The sequence below is a fragment of the Melospiza melodia genome, chromosome 1, assembly GCF_035770615.1.
Source record: "Melospiza melodia melodia isolate bMelMel2 chromosome 1, bMelMel2.pri, whole genome shotgun sequence".
In the NCBI taxonomy this organism is placed as follows: domain Eukaryota; kingdom Metazoa; phylum Chordata; class Aves; order Passeriformes; family Passerellidae; genus Melospiza; species Melospiza melodia.
The window spans coordinates 57,992,250-58,011,993 of record NC_086194.1 but is presented as its reverse complement, the minus strand read 5'-3'; the positions used below and the strand labels follow the sequence as shown (position 1 = coordinate 58,011,993).

At 40.6% G+C, this 19,744-nt stretch overlaps 1 protein-coding gene across 1 annotated transcript; it reads right to left on the bottom strand.

Annotated features, from left to right (window-relative positions):
* Positions 1–245: 245 nt before the first annotated feature.
* On the bottom strand, positions 246–6,231 carry IGFBP1 (insulin like growth factor binding protein 1). Its single transcript, XM_063177202.1, is given in 5 exon segments — positions 246–1,149; positions 2,295–2,420; positions 3,953–4,131; positions 5,771–6,191; positions 6,193–6,231. Coding segments are annotated over 5 exon segments (885 nt in total). The 5' UTR covers positions 6,220–6,231; the 3' UTR covers positions 246–1,017.
* Between the last annotated feature and the right edge of the window lie 13,513 nt (positions 6,232–19,744).

The window sequence follows — 19,744 nt, the reverse complement described above, 5'->3', positions numbered from 1 at the left end:
TTCAAATTTCCTCTCTAGAAAATCTTTTAATAACTTCCCTTGGAGGCAGCTGTTTTGCCCAAGACAGAGGCTTGCATGGCACAGCTGGGACTGGAGAGGAAAGGACTAGGGCAATGGGGCAGGGAGACCAAAAGAAGGAAACTCATTGAATGTAAAAGAGCATGGCATGCAAGAGGCAGATTTTGCCTGTTTTCCTGCTGAGGTCAGACTGTTGAAGGGAAACAAGCAGAAAATAAGAGACAAGGGCAGAGCAGAAGACTTTTAATAGCTCAAGCTCATTTTAAATAATATTGTCAACATTGTGAATGACTTACATCGTCAAAGGTGGTGCAGAATATCATATTGTGTTTTGCCATTTATCCAGTGCATATGTTTAAAAAATATACAAATACTGTCCCATCAGGAGCTTCGGTATATAATATTTATTTTTTAAGAAACAGACTGGCATTGAAACAGAGGTGCCAAAGTAACATAATATGTTCACAAAACATGTTTTAAATAAGTTTCTAAGCATGCTTTCTACTGAAATCTAGTTTTAAAAATTCAGTTTTACATCTATAAATATGTAGTATAAAAATGCAAGCTTACAAGCCATTTTTTCCAATAGCTATGCCATTTGAATGCTTAAGTTGCAGCATTCTTCCAACATTTAAGCACAATAATATTAAGTATTTAAATATAAAGTTATGAAGTGTTTGAGAATATAAATTAGTAACAACACATAGAGACAAAAATACACGCAGTGCGAAATAAATAATTCATCAGCTTTACATATGAGAGTATATATAATATTATACAAACCAAATATACAAGATTATAGGACTTGAAGTAGCTCACATTTGTCACTTAAACATGTAGGCAATCTCAGGGCAGTAAAAATGTTACTTTATGGGGTTACTCATACACTCAAAATCAGGTGCACAAGACTACCTTAGTGAAATGGCTCCTGACTGGAATGGTTCCTGACTACAACAGGCCCCACAGAAAACTTGGTGTGAAAAACCTCGGGGTTTAGTTTTACTCTTGTGAGCTGAGATACTGTTGGCATTCTGGGTCTCCTTTAATTGCTGGAGATCCGGGAATTCTTCTGCCGTTTTTTGGATAGACACACCAGCATTCAGCAGACTCTCCATTCAGCAAAGTTTCACACTAGAATAGCATTAGCAAAAAAAAACCAAACACAGTAAGTAACTGTAAGATTACCTGTGAGGTACTGCCAGTAGAGGTGATGGACACAATTAGGATCAGAAGATGGGGACCTGCCATGCATAGTCTTGTTTTGAATGCAGTGGTCTGCAGAGCCTCTAAACAACACACTCGGTTAGGGAACCAAGACCTAAGCTCAGCTATCACAAGAGCAACTTCAGATTTAAAACTGTCCAGCCCTTGGTGAACAGCAGCAAAAAAAGCAGTATCTCACAGCGCCAGCGTGAGAAATGAAGGATGGCAGAATATACAATCTCATAGGGTGAGAGCAGTGATTGAATTTTCTGTCTCTTCACACAAGAAGACAAAAAAGGTGATGTGTTTTGGGTTTTTTTTCTTGAGGAGGGGCTTAAATCGGTTTCTGTTCATGCTTGATTAGATCCCAGGTCACAGTGTTTGTGAGTCACACCGTGATGCTAAACCCAAAACCAAGGAGTCCTGGTGACACACAATTATGCAGACCTACTAAATTTGTGTGCATGACCTGTGGTTACAGGGTGTGGCTTGAGGTTTGGAGCTTTAGTTAGTTTTGCATATTACTCTCACTGTAACTTGCAAAAGATTTTTTTGAGGGTATAATGGAAATGAGCAAATAACCTAATCCAGAGGCAGCACAAATCAGTATTTTTGTTAGGCTTTCAGAAGGTTAATTTTTCTCTAAAGAGTTTTTTTTTTCCACTGCCTGTGCAGGTTTTCTGCTGCCTGTGAGCTGAGAGCCCTCTTTTTACATAGTGATTATTGTATATTCAATGGGTTTTGGCAGGTAGTATGGCAGATCTTATGAATTAATGCCAACTGAATGAATGCTAACAAATCAGGTACATGGGAGCAGATAGGCTTAAAATATTTTGGAAAAGGCTTTGAGTACACCTCTTTTGTGAAGGGAAAAGACTTTTGCCTCTATTGCTGACAGCCACTAGCATGCAGCTCACCTTGAAGAGAAGGACAAACCATCTCCTCTAAGTATTCCTGTTTTCACAACCTGCTGCAAACTTCTGAGTTTGGGAGCAGAGGGCTGTGACAGGGTTGGCTATATCAGGCTAGTCACAGCACTGCTGCGAGGCAGAGAGAGGGGAAAAGGCACGCACCTGTTTGCTGTGGTAAAATCCATTCTTGTTGCAGTTGGGCAAGTAAAATTTGTAAATCTCCCCTCTGCTTCTCTGAGCCTTCACCAGTTTATACAGGGATCTGTAAAGCTCCTTCTGACAAGGACTCTGCAAGAATACCAGGATAGTGAATACCAAAATCACAAGTACATCAGCTACATAAAAGGTGATTAGAATATAGACAGTAAAAAGCTGAAAATACTTATTAGGCAAAAAGTCTACACTGGACTGTTTTGCATGTAGTTTTTCTTTTTTTCAGTAGAAGCACACCCAGAAAACTCTGGTGTTGCATTCAGACCTTTGTTTTTATTCTTTGAGGTTTTTTCTGTTCTATAAACATGGAGATTTTAGTCCTTAAATTGCCACTCACGAACGTTTAACCTGTACTAAGTAAACACATTACTGCTTAGAGGATACAATCTCTCCTCTTACAGGGAGGTGGAAGTTAGAAGACTGGTACATGAGATTGGTCACGTTTTCCAGGTTGCCATGGCTCGTGCTGTGTTGATATATGAAAGATAGGTACGAGACATACAGAGATGGTGCAAGAACAAACATCTGAACGCTTTTTATCTTTTGTACAGGACAGAACCGTTACCAAAGCAACATGGAGCCATTCTATAGCTCTGGGACCAAACCCCAAAGTTCTTGGAACTGGGAATGAAGAACTGTTTGCAATATTCACTGTTTTCACAATTTGCTGGCACTCTTTTTCAAAGTCACAATTTCTGTACATCAATAGTACCTAACACATTTGAATCAGTACAAGAAAGGAAAAGTAATTGAATAAATATTTCTACTTCTGAGTGAAACCATAAACTCTGCTTTTGCAAAACCTCCCATGTTAGCCCTTCATATAAGCTGTCATATTCCAGTCTGTGGGTTTATCTGTGGCTCAGGGTGAGAAAAGCAGAAGCCCTAAAAATCAGAATTGCCGCTAACAGCACATATACATATTTAAACTCAATCAATGATTAAGTCCTGTTCTGGATATGGAATGAGGCTTCCTGAGGTAGGGTGGTGATTAATATATGTTTTCTTTATCTTTTCCAATTTGTCAGTGACCATTACGAACCAAAGCTTCTGTGCAGCCCAACTAACCCAGCTCCATAATGCAGGGGTGCGGCTGCCGCCTGGGACCTGTCTAACCGTGGTTCTCTGGTGCTCTCAAGTGGAACACAAACCTGCTTGCAAAGGCCGTGCATTCTCATTACCCAGTAGGATTTTGCAGTGTCGAGCCCCACTTTAATTGTTGAGGTTTTTTTCTTTCTACATGAATACACTTAATAGTGTTTCCTTGTGGTCAGAGTGAATCACATTTTGTTTTGCATTGATGTTCCATCAATAACTTCATAGGACTCCCTTTTATTTTGCTGTGTGTTGGACCAGTGAAAAATGCCTTTTCTTAACTAAAACTAAAAAGGAGTCCAAGAATTTAATATAGGTTCTTGCAAATTAAGGGGGCAGGTTATAATCTGATTGTAAATATGGTGAAACATTCAGCCTCTGCATGAAGTCTGTTTAGGACATACCTGATGCACACATGTTATTATGGCTCCAGACATTTTGTCATTTTGTCTCCAGACATTTTGCAAGGCTCTACTGAAATGGTCTCTAAAAGTTTTACAAAGAAAACCCACCTGCTCTTTCCATTTCTTGAGTTCAGATATTCTCTTTGCTTTCATGTTTTCATACGCAGTGATGTAATTCCAGGGAATTGATTTATCCTGGCCTATGGGAAACATCAACTGATAGTTCAGCAGCTGATCCTGTGTTATTTCAGTGCTTTCCAGAGGCATATCATCAGGTTCTATAGAATCTAGAAGTGATTATATTAAAGTAAACATCTTCAGTGAAATTTGGCACTTATTTCTCAAAGTTTAAAAAGGTGAAAAGAAAGATCAACAAAAAGAAAAGAAAAAGTAATATCTAAGACATCCATTACAGTAGATCCTGTAGGAATAAATTACATGTGCAGCATGGCAAATTATACTTAGATTATAAATTCATAGAAGGGCTCAGCAGCTATTCTCTAACAAGTTGGTTATTTTATGATCCTTCAAAATTACTTGAATCCCAAAGATGAAGTTGCAGCCCATCTGTTAGAAGCAAAAAAAACCTTCTCAACTACAGTGGCTTGTAGAAACTTGGCTAAATGAGAAAAAATTGATGTTAAACTTGTAATGAATTTAGATTTTTGTCAGCGTGATGTACTTCTGGTTTTATTCATGAAAGGAAATGGTCAAGACTCATCCCATGGTATCCTGTACTGTGCTCTTGCCTCATAAATAAGAAGGGGTAGCAATTCACAGGGGCCAGAAGTAGCTCCTGCTGACCTGCAGTAGACCAAATAGCAAAGAACCGGCAGAAAATATTTGTTTCTGCCTGATCATGGCCTTCACACCAGTGCCTAAATCAGCATGTGTGAACTCTTCCACTGAAAGCAAGAGAAGCTCTTTGCAATTGCAGGTGATTCATCATAGGATAAAATTTTTATGTATCTAAATTACTTGCTGGATCAAGGCTGTAAACAGGCAATAGATTGAAAATATTCAAGAAAAAATGAAGGTGAGAAATTGAGGGAGCAAGGAAAGGAAGAAAGAAAGTAAGGGAGGAATGAAGCTAGCAAACTCTGGAAAAATCAAATCAAATATAATGCAGGTAGATTAAATACTCAATTTGGTCACTGTTCTCTGCCTTCCCCACCCCCTCAACTACGAGAGAAACTCCACTTACTTCTACTAATGGCTATTGTTATTTTGAGTCAATGATGATTATTTTTGTAATGCTACCGAGTTACACTAATAACTACTTCATAGACATAGCAGTAGTGATGATGAAAATAATAATAATAACAGTCATCATCATTATTATAATAATAATAAATTGAAAAATACTAAAATAACACTGAAGAAGTTCCTGCCCATCATAGAGTCTAAGATGCTTGAGATGCCTTTTTGCCTCAAGATAATTTGGCTAGCACTCCATTGCTCAAGGTATATTTTACTGCCAGGCACAAAGCCTTTTCATTCTCTGTCATGACTTTTACAGATGGACATAACTAAAGCCTATAAAACATTTGTCCTACTCCAGCTACTGTCTGCTACTAAAGAAAAATTGTGTGCAGCCTCCCAGATACTTTATTGTAGTTATTCTTCATTGTTCCATCATTATGCTTTAGGGTTTTCATGTTTTCAGATTGTAGGGTACTAGCCTGTTGCGAACATCTTAGGTACGGCACCAGGATGCATCTCAGCTGGAACAGGTCAGAGCACGTTTCCCTGGAAAGTGCATTCCAGCCTCCCTATATTTCAGACGCCTCCCTAACTTCGCTCATTATTCCCAGCTTCTGGCTCCCCTAGCCCGCGTCGCGCCTGCCAATTCCTCCGGCCGCCCTCGGCGAGGGCCGTGCCCGCAGCTCCCGACCGGGCCCGTGAGGGGACGCGATGGCGCGGTACCTGCCCGCTCTTCTGTACGCATCTCTCCGGCCTCGCTGGCGGGCAAGCACGTCCCGTGCCCCTGGATGAGGGCGGAGAGCGGCCGGGACTCCCCTGCAGGGATGCGGCAGCGGAGTCCCAGGCGGCAGCGGGCGGTGTAGACCCCACAGGGCTGCCCCGGCCCGAGAGCGCAGATGTGACAGCAGCCGCAGCCCGGCTGCCGAGCAGCCTCCGGGCAGTCGGGCGGGACGGGCGGGCACAGAGCGAGCCTCTCCGGGGTGCAGGGGGCGCAGAGCACGGGCTGCGCGCCGCGGGCGAGGCGGGCGGCCTGCAGCAGCAGCAGCGCCCGGAGCAGCAGCGCCCGGAGCCAGCCGCGGCACAGCGCGCACTGCGGGCCACTCATGCCGCTGAGCAGGGGCCGGGCGAGGGCAGCTGGGCGGCCTGGAGAGCAGGAGGCACCTCACGTACATTCGGCTTGCCCGGGCCACTTATACATTTATGCTTTGCCTGAGTATTAATCTTTAACACCGAGTTAATTATTATCTGAACAGGGGGGCCAGAGAAGCGTCGTTTCACTGGCCGTTCAAGTCCCTGGCCGCTGTTCCTCTCCCCTTTCACTTTCCTCTTTTATCTATTTTCTTTCCTCCAGACATGCAGGAATGCTTTTATTCCCTCACTCCCACCTCTTTGCCCCAACACAGTTAACGAGGAAAAATGTGGTGGGGACTGGAGAGAGAATTGGCAGAAGGGAATGGATAAGTGGAGGCTATCCCCTCCCTTTCTGCTTGTTGCAAATGTCTCCTGTTCTTGACTTTTCATAAAAATGTAAATGTTCAAAAAACAAGGGGGGAGTGGTGGGGGGAGGAGGGAAATTCCATTGAAACTGAAGCAACTGAATTCATATTTCCACAGCAGCAAATGCAACAAACCCTTGTTTAATTTTCGTCATGTGGCTGCAGGTTAGGAGTAAACTGACATACCGAAGAGGAGGCCTCAAGGGTAATAAAGCCATCAGGATCTTGTAACTACTGCACATACGCATGTAGGACTCCTTGCATTAACCTCTGGGGGTGGCTGTGCAGCTGAAGCAGGATCTTGTGTGCCTGGGCTCAGTTTTGCTCCTGGGGTGAGAGAAGGATCAGTCCCCAAAACATGCACTTCAGGGAAACCAGTATTTTGTCAAACCATTAAAAATAAACTAGATACCTGCTTTTCTGTCTGTCCTTTTAACTCTCTCCATCTCCTCATGTACCACCTAGGGGAGATGTAGGTGGGAAATCTTTCCTTTTCTGCTTTGCCTGCAACAGTTGTCACTCTAGTAAAAGTACTCATATTTCACTGTGCTGAACAGATTATTTTATCCTGGTATTCACAGTATGTACCAAGCTTGAAATAGCACATTCCACTGCAAAGTAACGTAATGCACCATGATTTTTTGTTCACTTGAATTTTTTTGGTTATTTTTTTTACATTTATTTATCTTGTTTTGTGAACACATCATTTATGTGAAAGAAAGTGAAGAACTGTAGAGCATGTTTAATATTGTTATTCACCCTGTCCTTCAGTATTGATGACAAAGGTTTTATTGATAATGTAGTCATCTCTTACCCCTCTATACTCATAAGTCATTTCTCAAAAGAATTCTCATTGATTACAGACTTGAAACATTTTCACTTAATACTTTTTTAAAAAATTCAAATACTTTCAGGCATCTCTATCTCTATACACTAAAATTGATACTCATTAGTATTTTAAAGTACTTTAAAGAAACCTAATTTTACAGATTTTAAAATAATTCTCTGGACTTCACATGTTTGACTAGGAGTAAATTTTGGCTGAAAATGTAGAGAACAACAATTGCAATTAGACATTTCAAACTATTTTCCCACTTTTATTTCTACTTTTTCTTGTGCATCTGTCATGGAAAACTATGACTCTCTTACCATTCACAATGAAGTGAAAAATATACAGGAATGTGTCTATTTCCTCTCCCAAAGAGAAAAAGGAAACAAGGCAAAACAGTCTCTTTCATGAAGAAACATGAAAAAAAACTCTAAAAGATGAATGGAAAGTAGACCAAGCTGTAAAATGACAAAGATCCAAAGAACTCATATGCATTTGTATATGTGTATGTGTGTATTCATCAATTTATCTATGGATTTTGCTGTTTAGACAGCTTTTTATGAACTGAATTGAGGATCATTGACTGACTGCTTAACATAAAGCTACTGGCCTCTGAAATTATTGTACTCCAGCCTGCCACTGTCCTGACTGCAGTTTTTCTGTCTAAAAAATCTGAGGTGAACTGAGAGTAAACAGCTTTAAATGATATAAGTGAAATGATTTTTTAAAAGGATTTTTTAACTCACCACCATCATTTTAAGTAACGAGATAAAGACACAATGCAAGAGGAGCATGCTTGTCTGATGTACAGGTCTACTTAAAAAAACTACCATAAGTTTCAAAAAAAATCTCATTCTTCCCATGCACCATCATGTTTTCAGGTCTTCGGCACATTTTTCCATGCTGTCAGGCAGCTGGCAGTATCTGAACTGCTCAGGCAATTCGTAAGAACTTGTAGCCTTTAACAAGTCAGATTTTTTTTCAGTGTGCCCAGTAAGAGAAATGAAAGAAAAACAACACTCCTCTCCACCAAGTGAAAAGTATTTTTGAAAGTGTTTTTGGTCTGTTTCCTTCATGGTTCCAGGTGCACTTGAAATCACAGCCCAGCCCTTTTTTTCACTTGCTATCTTTTGTGAAATCAAATTGAGGAAACCTAAAAATCTGCCGAAGCATTTTGTGAGATGTTCTTCTGTGCAAAAAGGTAGACTCATAAAAATCAGTCCCTTCATATTCTATTTATGTAAGGAACATATCTTAGAACAGGTTGTAACTTAGGACAGTATCAGTCAACTAGACAATGCTTTCATTTAGGCCATGGGACATCAATGAAGTGAAAGTAGTGTTTATGTTTACGTAGACTCTGATGTAATACTACAACTCATCTACCAATCTCCATCTCTGACTCTGACATTTCTTTAAAGAACACAAGCAGATAAGAGCCAGGAGGTGAAAAACAGTAATGATGTAAAGTTGTGTTTACTGAAGACTTTTGATGGTAATTTTTAGGTTTTCCAACTGTTGACTCCTAACTTGAACCACTTGTCAAAAGACACCACATGAATCTCAGGCAAGGTTTACTTTTTCTGCTAGATTTTCCTGTTGGTTTCTCAATAATTCTTAGTCAATGACTTCACTTTGAATGATAAATAAAGTTTGGGATTTTTTAAATTATTTTTCTTTAAAGTCATATGGAGTGACTCACTCCATATGTAAAGTTCTATATACATTTGGGTACAAGTCATTTTTATTCACCAATTACCAAAAATTCAAGTAACTTGCCAAATCATTTCCTACTGAGACTGCTTATCTGGATATGTTTTAAAAAACCCCAACTAAACAGTGGAATATCCTCATTATCTTTTTTTAGGTAAGAAACTAATTCTAAATTTTAAGTATAATATCTGTAGTGGTTTTGGTTTGCTAATTTGAGATTTCTTGGCTAATGTGCTAATTAGTGTGGGTTCAGTCCTGGCCAATTATTAATACACTCACTAGAATGTACTTACTTATTTCTTGCTGTGAGATAGGATTAGGAGAGAGGCAAAGCAGGCTCAAAACTTTAAATGAGTATAAAGAAAAAATTATTAACAGTAACTAAAAGAAAGAGTAATAAGAATCAGAACACAACCTTCAGAACACTTCTCCCCCTATAAACATTTCTTTCCTGCTGATAATGTAAAGAAACAAAACCTAAAATTTCCAGTTTACCACCTCTAGAATGGTCTTTCTTCAGTTCACATAGGGAGAGAAGTCCCTCTTGTTCCTGTCATAGAGACTTCTCCACAAGAAAACAGTTCTTTCATGGCTTTTAATTTCCACTAAAAACAACCACCTGGGGAAATCTGCAATTGTGAAATCTCCCACAGCTGTGTTTATGGGCCATGCCAACTTATGGGGTACAGTTTTAAAGATGAGTTGTTTAAAAGCAAAGGTCAATCTCTGAAACCATCTTCATCTCTAGGAACAGAGATCTTCTCTTCCTGGGGGCACAGGATCTTCATCACTCTTCTCTCCTCTGTTCAAACTTCTAGTAGGACGACAGATACTTTAACATCTGTTTACTTTTGTATGGGGGCCTTTGCTTAGTACCTACAATTTGAAGACTTTCATCTCCCCAAACCTTCATGCATTACAGGGAGAAAAAAGAGTCCTACTCCATAGCTTTATAAGAGGAGTTCAGCCTAAAACTAAAGGCTCATCCCTCCTATCAGGGACTTGACTTTTTCTTCACCGACCTCGGTGTTTTCATGTTGTTTATTTACGTGTCTACACTTCTGACATGTTCTCTCACTTGCGGGAGGATTGAAGCACTGCAAGAGTCAATATCTTGCCTGGGGCCCGTAGAAGGCCACGTGGCCCCGGATGGACTCGGTAGCTTGTGGCGGGAATGCGGCTTGAGGGGGGCAGCAGCCAGGGTGTCAGCGGGCAGCACGGCAGGGCTGCAGCAGCCAGGGTGTCAGCGGGCAGGGCTGCAGCAGCCAGGGTGTCAGCGGGCAGCACGGCAGGGCTGCAGCAGCCAGGGTGTCAGCGGGCAGGGCTGCAGCAGCCAGGGTGTCAGCGGGCAGCACGGCAGGGCTGCAGCAGCCAGGGTGTCAGCGGGCAGCACGGCAGGGCTGATTGCCTCTCCTCTGCCCCTGCCCAGCAGCCAATGCGGGGGCCCTGAGGGCGTCCTGCGGCAGGGGCCGCTGGGCCTGGCCCGGCCTGGCCGAGACAGGGGCCCGGCTGGCTTTGCCTGTCGGAAGGGGAAAACAAAGAGTTCCTGGGTTTCTTTCGTCTTTAACATATGTTTTTCACAGAAGCGTGTATAGCTTTCCAATGGTTTAACAGATTATCAGTTCTCAAAACCAGCTACTGATTGGTTTCCTGTCAGACTGAAGAAACTGCTAAGTCTCTCCCAAAACGTCACTTCTGTGATGCAAAACTAACACAATATCCAAAACCACTGTGATGCACACACACACATACCACAGACAAATGGCATCAAGCATATGAAGAGAAACAGCTATGATACAAATATAAAACCCCTAGTTACTAATCTGAATTTATTACATATAAAAGAATGCTTTATTTCAGCTGTGTGGGTTGTTATCAGGAATTCCAGTAAATTGATTTTGCTTAGATTCTTGATGAATAATTTGATTCACACATGTTTTGATTATTGTCACTTTATTGCAATGACATATAAGCCATTTGGTCTTACTTATCTATTTTGGGTAAATATGACTTTTAGAATGAAATTCTGCATGCAGAGAAGGACATGTTCCAAGTTTTTGTTGCATTAACTTTTATAAGCAGACTGACTTTTGCTATTTTGCCCCAGCAATTAATTTGGCTAAAATATGGGAAATAACTTATAAATACCTAAAACTAAAACTGGAAACTCTAGTGAGAGGTTGTCCCATGGCAAGTCTAGCTAGGGAAGGCTTCTATGGATTTTCTGCATTAAATCATGGGTCATGAAAAAAGAGAAAAATTTAGTTTCTCTCTGTGGTGGCACCCAAAGTGTCTGGGTACTGAGTAAAACACCTTGTTTGCAATGATGTGCATACATAGACCATCCAGAAAACTATTTTCTACAAACAGTTGCACTCATCTGTCAAGAGAGGTTAAAGTCCTTTAGTCATCCTACCACAGGTCAGCTACTTTCTCAGTTTGCCTAGCTGGAAAAATAGTACAGAAACATTTTGACTTACTGTGGTATGACAAAGCTGAAAGTGTATTACAGAGTATGAGTTCCTGTGTGGACAGTTAATATAAAAAAAACGCCTTCTGCTATAGTCAGCATTACTAAACCCAGGTAGGGGTGTTTCTGTGACCAGCCATGGAAATAAAGGCTTTTCAGTGCCTACTACAGTGAGTTATAGCTTAGAAGGGACTTTCAAAAATGTAAATTACCCCTTTAGCACTGGCTGCAGGCATCTAAACCAGGATAAGCTGTTTAAATATCTTTGTATTTTTCAGCCACTGTGTCTTTCCAGGCCCAAACCAGAAAAGAACCCCACTAACCATACAGTATGCCCTTTACTGCAGTCCCTGAAGGCTGTAGGTGCTGATAGAGTGAGACTCCAGCCCTCACCACCATAAGGTTTACTTGCTGAAGTTGTTGCTACCTTATGAAAGAAAAGACAAATTCCCCAGAGGTTTACTCTTAAAACAATTTAAACATAATAGCGTTTTCAAATATATATTCAAGCATCTCATGTGAAGCTTGGAGAATAAGACTACCACTTACTTTAATGTCTGGGTCTGTCACACAGGTTAAATACCAGGATTCACATGAAACTCCCCTTTCTCCCTGAAATAATTCATGGCTTTCCAGGCGCAAGCATTTCTACATGTAATGGGGAGAAAAGTAGACAGTACTGATAGAGAAAAGGGAGATCCAGACCCAGACCAGGGCCATCATAGTCATAGCCAGTTGCACCACTTAGAGGGAAAGTGCCTGGAGGACAACAGCCAGCAGTAATTAATATGTATTGTTTTCTACCTTATCAAGTGCAACAGTGGATATTCTCTTTGACAGTAGATAGACTGGATATTGAAAGAAACTTACTGCTAATCCCAAAACTGGAGGAGCCCTTGATGTTTCAAATTCCTGATCTTTTCTTCTGAGGTTTTATGGAGACTTTTAACCTCTGTGAATGTATTTGGCTCTTAGTACTTAAATCTTAAGTGTCATTCTTTGATATTTTCATTTTTAAAAAATGCTAATAAAAATATGAAAAGTCATAGGACCCAGACCAGAGTAAGCCAAGGGGTCCCTTTTCTCTGGTCAACTGTCCCTTGAAGTAGGAGGCCAAAACTGGTGACAAACATGCCGGAATTGTGCTTGCTAAAGGAACAGGGCCTTGCCTGCAGGCAGAGCAGAAGACAGTAGCCTGGAATTCTTAACAAGGGAGCACACAGAGTGGTAAATGCTGTTAAGACAGGACGACACATTTCTCTCTATCAATTAAAATTGTTTTTCACTTTTTGGCTATTCAGTTCTGGTTCTTACAAAAATAACACAGTTTCCCAGCTGCTTTTGTCAGGAAATCTGTCCTTGCCTTTTGTCCTGGGGCATTTCTGATTCCAGCAGGATTATTATTATTATTATTATTAGTAGTAGTAGTAGTAGTAGTAGTATTAGTAGTAGTAGTAGTAGTAGTAGTCGTAGTAGTAGTAGAGTAATATCAAAAGTACTTTTTTCAGGTTTCAGAGCCTCTACTGTTCCCTCAGATGTCATGAGACAGGACTCTGGGACTTCAGTCAGTTCTAGAGAGCCCGAGGCTTGCACAGATTGCTGAAATCAGGTAAGCCACTACTGGGAATCAGGTTTGCCTTAGCATTAGTGTCTGATAGTGTTGGATTTCACACTGGTCAAATGCCAGGCACCCATTCCCCCTCCAATGCCACAGCTGGGCAGAGGAGAGCAAAAATTAAAGAAGGGCTCATGAGTTAAGGACCAGGAGAAAACGCTCCAAGGGCAAAACAGGCTCAGCTTAGAGGTATAAAGTGAATTTATTACTAACAAAATCAGAGAAGGATGATAAGAAGTAAAATAAGTCTTAAAACCAGCTTTTCTTTCCCCCACCCCTCCCTCCTTCCCACTGAGAACACAGGAAGACAGGAGGTGGGGTTTTGGTCAGTTCGTCCCATGAGATCTTCCTCTGCTCAGGGAGAAGGGTCTTTCTCCTGTGAGACTGTGGGGTCCCTCTTACAGGAGACAGTTCTCCAAGAACTTTTCCAGCGTGGGTCCGCTCTCATGAGAAGCAGCCTACCGCACCTGCTGCAACATGAGTCCCTCCCACAGGCAAACACTCCTCCCAAAATGCTGTGGCATGGGTTCCTTCCTTTTAATGTAATTTTCTACAAATTCATGTAGAATACATTTCCCCTATGAGCTGATATTTTTCTCAGCAATAACTGTCTTGTGAAAAAACCTGTTTTACAGACTTACTAAGTGTATGCAAAAAAAGCATATAACCTGATATTTTAAAATATCAAGTTCAAGACTTATTTTCCTTTAACTCACTGATTTTGCATTCTGAGAAACTATACTAGCCAACAGACCTTTGTGGTGTCATGAATCTGCTAAAGTGTTTTTGCTTCTCTTATTCGTCTCTTCTCCAAATGTAATCATCATAGACTTTTCATTTTGCTGGTCTTACACAAAGAATTTGCTCTGTGACTTGTTTTCTTTTATCAATTTTTGTCATCTCCCAGCTGTGGCTAAAAAATGTTCTACTGAATGTACTAGTAAAGGTCGGGATGCACTGTTGATTTGTATGCTTGTATCATAACCTTTGTGGTATAATTGCCAATCCTACAGCCTTAGTGAGCTTTTTCTCAGCTACCCTGAGGTATTCAGAATGCCATACAGCACTTCTTTCTCCACTATTCCAGTTCCACCCCTTCTTTCTTCTTTCTAGCACAGTTACAATTATAACACATATCAACAGTTCATTTACAACATATGTTTTGTAAATAAATTTTTTTATTGTAATTGCAAGCCTTCCATCTTATTGCAATGTCTTCCCTCTCACAGCTTCCTACTATTGCTGAGCTATGGTTTGTGCAGGTTTTGTGGGTTTGTGTGATGTTTTTCTTCTAGAAGAGTAACACATGCTAAAGCATCCATGACCTTTGCATGAATACTTTTCACACAACACCAATTTGATTTAAGTGCATGCCATAGAATGCGATTAATTGTTTGTGCTCTCTTGGCTGCCTACTTTGAAACCCATTTCACCTGGACATCTTGTAAGTGCTTTTTTTGGATCCAGCTCCTCTCCGAGTAAATTTGTCAGCAATCCTGCACATACTTTCTTTCCCATATTTGAGTTTGCATCAGCTTTCCATACTGTAGAATTGAATTATTCCATTTCTATGAAGAGAATCTTCATTTTCCTCTCTTAGAGGTGTGAGATATTTCTTTTCCCCTATCATTGCTGGCACCTCCTCTTTAGGAGAAGATGTAAGCTTTAGGAGGATTATGGTATCTGCTTGTGGAAGAAGGTCACTACAAAGGACAAACCTGCAATGACATGAAGAGATGATAGCAGAAGACAGTTACAGTAGGAGATGTAGAGCTAGGAAAGGCCAAAAGTATGAAGTGGACAACAACAAAAAGGATCAATATGGCAGCAACAGTAAGAAGCAGAAGAAATATGAAGGATATTTCTCCCCCTTTCTTCTTTCCATTTCTGCTATAAAAATGAAGAAAAACAGGGGGAAAAGAACACAAAGAAATCCACAAACAAATAAAACATCACAGATGCAGGATAGTGAGTGACAGAACAGTGATGCAAGTTCAATCTTATTTTTAATAAACAGGCAACGTGGAACTACTTTGATAGGTAACACTTAAAAGCACTGACTTCATAGTAAGGCTAGAAACGCTGCCTTACTGCTTTGTGAGCCAGGACATTTGGTTTCAAGCTCCTATCTCACATGGGAAGGGGATTTGAAATGCAATCTGTACTTCCAGAGTTTTGTACTGTGGGCTGCTATTGAAATCAGATAAATAGAACTCCTCTCTCACTGCTGTCTGCTACGCATCTTCATGCACATGTACCATTTCATGATGGAGGGGTTGGGCTGCTGCATGTGCTGCAAAGCCACATGTATGAGTGTACCCAGGAGACTGGCAAATGTCAAGCTCTACAGGATTCACATGCCTGTTGGGACTGGCTGCAATGCTAAGCACCATTTAATTGCATAGAAGCTTTAGGTAGCTACATAGTGGTAGAAAGCCTGAGTAAGGTTTGGGCAGGGTGAGGGTGAGCAGCTCAGGTCCACATCCTAAAGGAAATGGTAAGATCTCTGCCTAGTTCAAGTTTTTATCAATATTTGAAAATGTTACACAATTGCTTCTACTGCTCTAACTTTTCTAGGTGCTACTAGGCTCAGTGTTTGTTCATTTGTTTCTAGTAAGTTGGAAATATTGAGGAGGGAGCTGTTTTAGTAGGCATGGTGGAGTGCATCAACAGATGGAGCTAAGGGAGATCTATGTGTTTGTATGTCTTATAGAACAAAACACAACCAAGTACAGGTCAATGACACTGTTGTGGGATTTATTACTCAGGGTTTTGTCCATAACAGGAATGTAACTATGTTGTAACTTAGAGGAAAAAAAAAAAACAACAAACTCTTTTAAATAAAAGTTTCCCACTTTTCCTAGTTATTTTAAAATTGTTCAGCTGTGATGAGCAAAGGAAGGACCTCGTTTCCATTTGTCTGCTACATAAATCTAAAATATGTCAAATACATATGCTAAACATTTTTCTCTTCAAACTGGCCTCCTACAGAAGCACTGCAGCTGGGCAGAGCACTCCCAGCTCTGTCAACAAGAGTACTACCATTGCTTCAGTGGGAACAAGGCCGAGCTCATAAATCCTGGGTGAAGACATTTCTGTCTCTTCCCTCTCTTCTTGGTAATGTTTTTGTTCTTCTCCCTCTAACATCATGCTTAGTCACCATCAGCAGGTAGGTTGTGTAATATCAGGGACAAGTGTACTGAAAACAACTCCATAGGTCAAGGTCATAGCTTCACTCCAAAAGGAAAAATACTGCCCTTAAAGAACACTCTCAATGAGAAGGCTGTTCTGAACTTGCAATTGTGTCCATGTTGCATATGAAAGTCAGGACAACACCAAAGCTCAAGAGCATGTTGCAACTCTGATTCACATTCATTGATGCAGGAAAAGGGCTTTTTATTTTACAGAACAGGATGTCCTAGGGATTCTCTTCTCATAAGGATCTGGTGTCTGTAGCTGGTAACCTGTTTCAGCCTCAGCCAAAATAAATACTTAGGGTCTGTAATAATTAGGAAGACTTCTTTTTTAGGGGTGTTGGATTTTACAGCTCCCTTTAAGAATTTTTTTTTTTGCACTGCTATGATATTGTAATATAAATACTCATAAAGCAGCTTCGTTCATGAAGAGAAGCACTAACCAAACAGTAATTTTGCCATTGTTTCCACTAGAGGATGAACATTAAAAAAGAGTGAAACTGCATACTAGTGGTGCTCCTCCCAAAGTCTATTCCTTTCAAAGTATACATACATAGTATGACTGAGAACTAGCCATATCATTTAAACTTAAAAATTTAATTCCAGTAGGTTTGTGAGTCTGCTGGAGAAATGAAAGGAAGTTCAAGCTCTGTAAACAAATATAGAAAAAGAAGAGTTTGTTTGGTGGGGTTTTTTAAATTTTTTTTCCCCCTATGGACATTCTTACATGTGAACTATAGTTATAGCAGTATAGTTTTGTAAGTGCAATTTGATATATTTAGTTTCACATTTTCTAGCATCCTGAATTTATAAATTAGACACAAATCTTTCTCTGAGAATACCATTCACTAAGGTCTGTACTATATAGGGCCGGTTGAAATTCCTTGGGATTGTTACATGCAATTAACCATTGATACTGTGTTTGCAGAATGTCAGACACGGGTCGGAGAATACCTGAAGAACCAGTTGATTGTGTTGATATTCTCATTAAATTCTATAAGCGGTTTTATAACTTTTGCAAACTCATGAACCCTACATTATTCTAAAACAAATATCACATAGTCTTTTTTATTTATTTTTTAACATTCTAGAGAGGAAATAAAAGTAATTTGCAAAATCATGAGACCCCTTGGTTTTTTACATCTGTTTGCCTGATAGAGCTTGAAAACTTGGAAAGACCCAAAGTCAGTTCTGTGTTACCATTCGGTACAATTTGTTTTCCTCCACTGGGATTTTATTGGCACCAACTAGCTCCATGAACCTGACAGGGTGGCACCCTTGCTCCCTGATAAACCTTCCCATCATTTACTGTGTTCTGAATTTCAGAAGTTTTGCATTACACTTGGAATGAAGCCAAAGATACCTGAGACATTAAATAGCCATATTCCCTGGATTAATCTTGCATTTAATGTAGCTCAAAGCAGGATTTTAGAAGGAATTTTGCAGCAGCTACACCCCTGGCCTCCTAAGGTCGGGAACTTGTCCCACACAACCTTTCCACTTGGCCTAACATCATGGAGGGCATCAACCTAAGTACACAAAGCCACTTTGGGGTGTGACAACAGAGTCTGAGTCTTGGCAGAAGACCAGTGTCAGATATCAGAGGGTATCAGATGGGCAAGGAATCTAACAGTGAAGAGCAGGCACTAAAGACAAAAGACATCGATGTCTTATAAGGAAGGAAAGAACTAGAGACCAGACTGGAGAAGACATTTGAAGACAGAGAAACTGGATGGACAGGAGCCAAGATTGACTTTGAGAGGCAACAGTGAGAAAGAAAAGCAGAAACAGTATCAAGACTTCCTGAGACTAGGATGACAAACCTGAAGAAGGAGCAACTGGAACTGACTATCTGGGAAGGTACAAATAAACAAGAGACAGAACTGGGTCATTTGGATTAAGCTTTGGGTCATGCAGCCAGACTAATCTGTGCTTTTCCCAGGGGTAGAGGAGGGTTTCACGCAAACCTTGCGCTTGCCTGATCTTAGTTCAGCCCCTGGCACAAATCACAGATACTGATGAAATGCCTGCAGGCTCAGGGGGAATAGCAGCACATCTGCAACCATGCCTATTTTATCTTAAAAACAGCTTGGAATCTACACCAGCCAGGAGCTCTCTGGTTGCCAGAGGAACCTGTGGAGGCCAGACAAGCAGCCAGGGTAACACACACAAACAAATTCCAGAACATTAACTAAACTTGAAACCAAGTGAGCGTTACTTGGCTCGTGAACTGAAGGACACCATCACCCTGGCTACACAGAAAACCAGGTCTGAGGATAAGGCTGTTCTCCTGAGAAACTCTGAAGAATTTCACTTCAAGAATCATTAGCAAAAACATCCTGATTCCTTTTAAATCCTGAGAGAGATTGTAAAACCACAACTCCATTCTTTCATTTTGGAGTGTAACACTGATGCTATCGATTGGCCTGTCTCATAATGTTGGCATGGGATATACTTCCCCTTCCCCTTTGGATGTGAGATGCTACAAGTTACAGTTTGTGGAAAGGGAAATGCAAAAGTATCCCTTGTGTCCATTCTTAACTGGCAGCTTCTTTAGATGGGACCTCTCCCCTTTGGGGTAGTTAGTGCCTAGAACAGCTGCAAAACCTGTATAAACCAGAAAAGTGCACATGCTACAGCCACACGAGTGCAGAAATAAGTCTATGTGGGTGGTAAATCTGTTCTGGATTCCTGCTGCTGACACTCCATAGACAACTTAGAAATTTCTAAATACCTTTAGAAACTCTGCCTGTATAATCTAAAGATTAAATAACAGACAGCAGTAGAAATTAACATGAATGTTATGCTTTTTGCATCAAATCTTGATTGATGCATCAGAAAGTTTCTTTGAGTTACATTATCATTTTGACAATACAGCTATCAGGTGAGACACCCTTCTTGACCTCCATGCTGCAGCTCCAGAGGGAAAAAAGCCAGAAACCTCATACTTCCTCAAAACTCACAGCCAAGGATTAAGTATCTCCAGTACAACAGTGAGTTGAATTTACGATCTAAGGCTGGGACAAACTGATTTTGAACCAAAACTTCAAAATAGGCGGTCATTAATTAGTAATCTCTAAAGAAGGCCTCCATCCTTGATGCCTCTCAGTATTTCCTCATCTCACCAGGTAGCAGCAAAATCATTCCAGATTGTATCAGCTTTGAAAGAGATTCTCCTTTGGCTAACTAGGATTACACTCTATGTGGCCATTAGGACTTTGTCTAGTGACTTCTTGTTAAGAAAGATAAATAACCCTGTAAGACTTAAATGCTACATGAAAGATTAAGGCCAGGGAGGGCTATGGCAGGCTGAAGAATGATTCTTAAACATTAAGTTCTTTCCCCCTTCAATATTCTAGGCCTTTTATCCATTATAAATT